Source organism: Gobius niger (genome assembly GCF_951799975.1).
Source record: "Gobius niger genome assembly, chromosome: 17".
Classification (NCBI taxonomy): domain Eukaryota; kingdom Metazoa; phylum Chordata; class Actinopteri; order Gobiiformes; family Gobiidae; genus Gobius; species Gobius niger.
Window position 1 is genome coordinate 6,663,394 of NC_136868.1, and position 3,260 is coordinate 6,666,653.

General features: G+C 41.7%; 1 protein-coding gene across 1 annotated transcript; it reads left to right on the top strand.

The window, feature by feature from the left end:
* Positions 1-2,923, top strand: gadd45ab (growth arrest and DNA-damage-inducible, alpha, b). Its single transcript, XM_079574789.1, has 4 exons — positions 1-175; positions 722-823; positions 1,388-1,595; positions 2,118-2,923. Exons 1-4 carry the CDS (start codon positions 126-128, stop codon positions 2,229-2,231), a joined length of 474 nt encoding a protein of 157 aa, XP_079430915.1. The 5' UTR covers positions 1-125; the 3' UTR covers positions 2,232-2,923.
* Positions 2,924-3,260: the final 337 nt, after the last annotated feature.

Genomic DNA, 3,260 nt, shown 5'->3' on the forward strand with positions numbered 1-3,260 from the left:
TGCTGCTGCTGCTGGTACAAGCGTTGCACACTGAGCGCGAGTGTCGCAGTAGCTGACAGCACGCGGAGGAGTAAACACACAGCACTTTTTTCACTCTGGATTTATTTGGATCTAACGCTTTACGGATGTGCAATATGACTTTTGAGGAAAACTGTGGAGAGAATTCTTCAGAAAGGTTAGCATCTTTTATATTCTTATTTTTAGCATCAACATCCACGTGCCATATTCTACCTTTTTTATTTTTTTGATTTATATATATTTGATTTTCTGCACATTACCGACCGTGCATGGTTTCTAGGATATATACTTATTTTTTTATTTTTTTATTTTGCTTGTTCGTGGGCTTATTTCTCGATGTTACTTGTCCTGGTGCACGTTTCATCATTTGGGACAAGTTCGGACAAGACAGCGCGTGCAGCGTCCACGGCCAACGTCAGCGCGCTGCTAACATGCTAATGCTAACCGGCTTTTTGCTAATATTTTTTGCTAGCTTGCTTTTTTATCTCGCGAACTTGAACAGACACTCCGAAATGCGGGCTCCGTAGATTATCTTCTCATGAATCCTCCAATATCACACGTATAATATTTTATTTACACTTCTTGCAACTTTACATCACCCCTTTCTGCTAAATTGTCTTATAAAATGAACAGAACATGTTTTAGTTTTTTTTTGCGACATCCTGTTGAGTGGATATTGATCGACATTGTCTGCTGTTTCCAGGATGGAATCGGTGGCCAAAGCGCTTGAGGAGGTCCTCAGCTCGGCATTGCCTCAGGGTTGCATCACTGTGGGAGTTTATGAGGCAGCAAAGTCACTCAATGCGTAAGTGTTTTCGATTTGTACATTTGCAATACCTGTTCTTTCTTAGAAATAACCCAGTGTTTTGCAAAGTGTTTTGCAAGATATGTTTTGAAATGGACTCACCTTTTGGCAAGGCATGCATTGAGTAGGCTATGTACCTTATAAGATAAGCCGCCATACCAGTGCAAATAAGGTGTCTTGAAATATGCATCTTCTTTCATGTTTGTTTTTCTCTTGAATGCAAACTAAATGTGTCAACTCTCTAATTTCAAGCACAACTTCTGAATCAAAAAAGCTCATGTGCACACACCTGACACAAACCTCCACTTGGACAAGGTTATTATCAATAGAAGACTTTTGTCCTCACAATATGAGACAGCTTTATGAAAATCATGGAATATACCTGTATTACCAAGGGGTAACACAGACATGCAATTGCCCCATGTCGATCAAACACAAAGCCAGCTTCTATTTCTTTAATATTTTATCTTAGTATTGTAAGAGTAGTAGAGGTAGTTCTTGTTTTGGTTGTTGTATGGATTGTGGGAACATTTCAGCTTATTTACCTCTTCTTGTGCTCTACAGTGACCCAGACAACGTGGTGCTATGCCTGCTGGCCACTGATGACGAGGAGGATGTCGCTCTCCAAATCCACTTCACCTTGATCCAGGCGTTTTGCTGCGAAAATGACATCAACATCCTGCGAGTCAGCAACATGCGGCGTCTGGCGGAGATCCTCGGTGGAGGGGTGAAGCCCGCGGCCGACTTGGACCTGCACTGTGTTCTTGTTACTGTAAGTGTCATTACTCACGAGTTGCCTGCCACAGCCGTTTTTTACTCACTTAAAGCTTCCCATTGCTCACTTCCCATGAGGCTGTGAAAGGCAGCTATTGTTGAGGCAGGTATCTGCCAGGGCTTTGTGACTGTGGGAAGCCTGAAAAGAGTGTTTGCTAGCGTTTGCTTTGTATGTTTTATGCTAAATAAAGCAGAGAGAAGTTACTGTCTCTCTCTTTGCAGAACCTACTTTGTAACCTAATTTGTAATAACCATAATAGAAACGTGAATAACTATGGAATAACTATTGTGATGCTTATAAAAATGTATGCTTTTATGACATAGCAAGCTCAACTCTATAAATGTATGAGTTTGAAGAAAGACTGTGGGCCTAATTAAGGATATAGTCTGTTCCCTCAAAATCTGACCTTTTCAGTATTTAGTTACACTTTTTGTGCAGAATATTGTGCTGCCAGTCCTATAAGTTGTTTGTTGTCTAAAGCAGCTTTAAGTAACCAACGTTCCTCTCTTATTTTTGCAGAACCCTCAGTCTTCTATATGGAAAGACCCTGCGTTGAGCAAAGTCAACACGTTCTGCACAGACAGCCGCTGTTTGGACCAATGGGTGCCTGTTATCGAACTCCCCGACCGATGAATCTTTGGATTTTTTGAGTATTTTGTGTGCAAAAAAATGGGATATTAACTGCACTGCAAGTGTTAATGTCTTGTCTTGGACTCCTTCGGGCCCCTCCAAGGATCTAAATGGGGAAGCGCAGAGAGGAGGAGGAGAAAGAAGAAAGAAAGGAAAAAAAATCAAACAAAAGTTCACAAGGAGGTGCGCTGCAGATTTCCCGGCTCGGCGCTGAAGCAAGGGTGACTCAGCAAAAGCGCCGTCCAGGATTTCCAAACGGTGACTACGCTTTCTGCCGAGAAAGGAGCTGGAAATTGAATCATGTGGGCAGATAAGCACACGTGGTCGGCAGCACAGGAGCAGCAGGAGCGGAGAGGAGAAAGAAGGAAGGACCAACTCACTCAGAACTTAACACAATCCTCAAATGACAAATCCAAGTGCACATTTATTTATACTATTTAAGTCACTTTGCTGATCTTAAGAAGGGAATGTTTTACAGTTATCTTAAAGGCAATGCAATGTTTGGTCGTCTTGTTTTTTTTATGTGTTCAAGATGAAATGAATATTTATTGTGCAAAAGTTGATGGATTTATGCCGCTGTTAAGTTGGATGAAATAAATACAACTTGTTCTGAGCTTACCCCTCTCTGTCATCAATACTTTGCAAATGTACCGACTGGCAGTTAATGGTGAACACCGTGTACTGAAAAGCAGTAGCACGGTGACCCAGAGTAAACGCTCTGGAGTTCTGCCCTGGTATGCACTGGACTGAGATCAAGGATTATGTGTATGACTGCCAAAAAAACATTACAGGCGGTTGCTAATTATTGACTTCATTTTCCTAGACGTCTCTATGCCGCCACGAGTTGCTGATGTTTTAAGTTAAATGTTCAATGACCTTACAAGGCATCCATATGAAAGTTCAAGCACTGGTCACATGCCTATAGTAAGCCTTTTCATCTTCATAAATGTAGAGATTTGCAGTACCAAGAATGGCCAAATGTATATGGGAATCACCTGAAGAAAACGCGGTCTGTTAGAGATATGGGGCTGC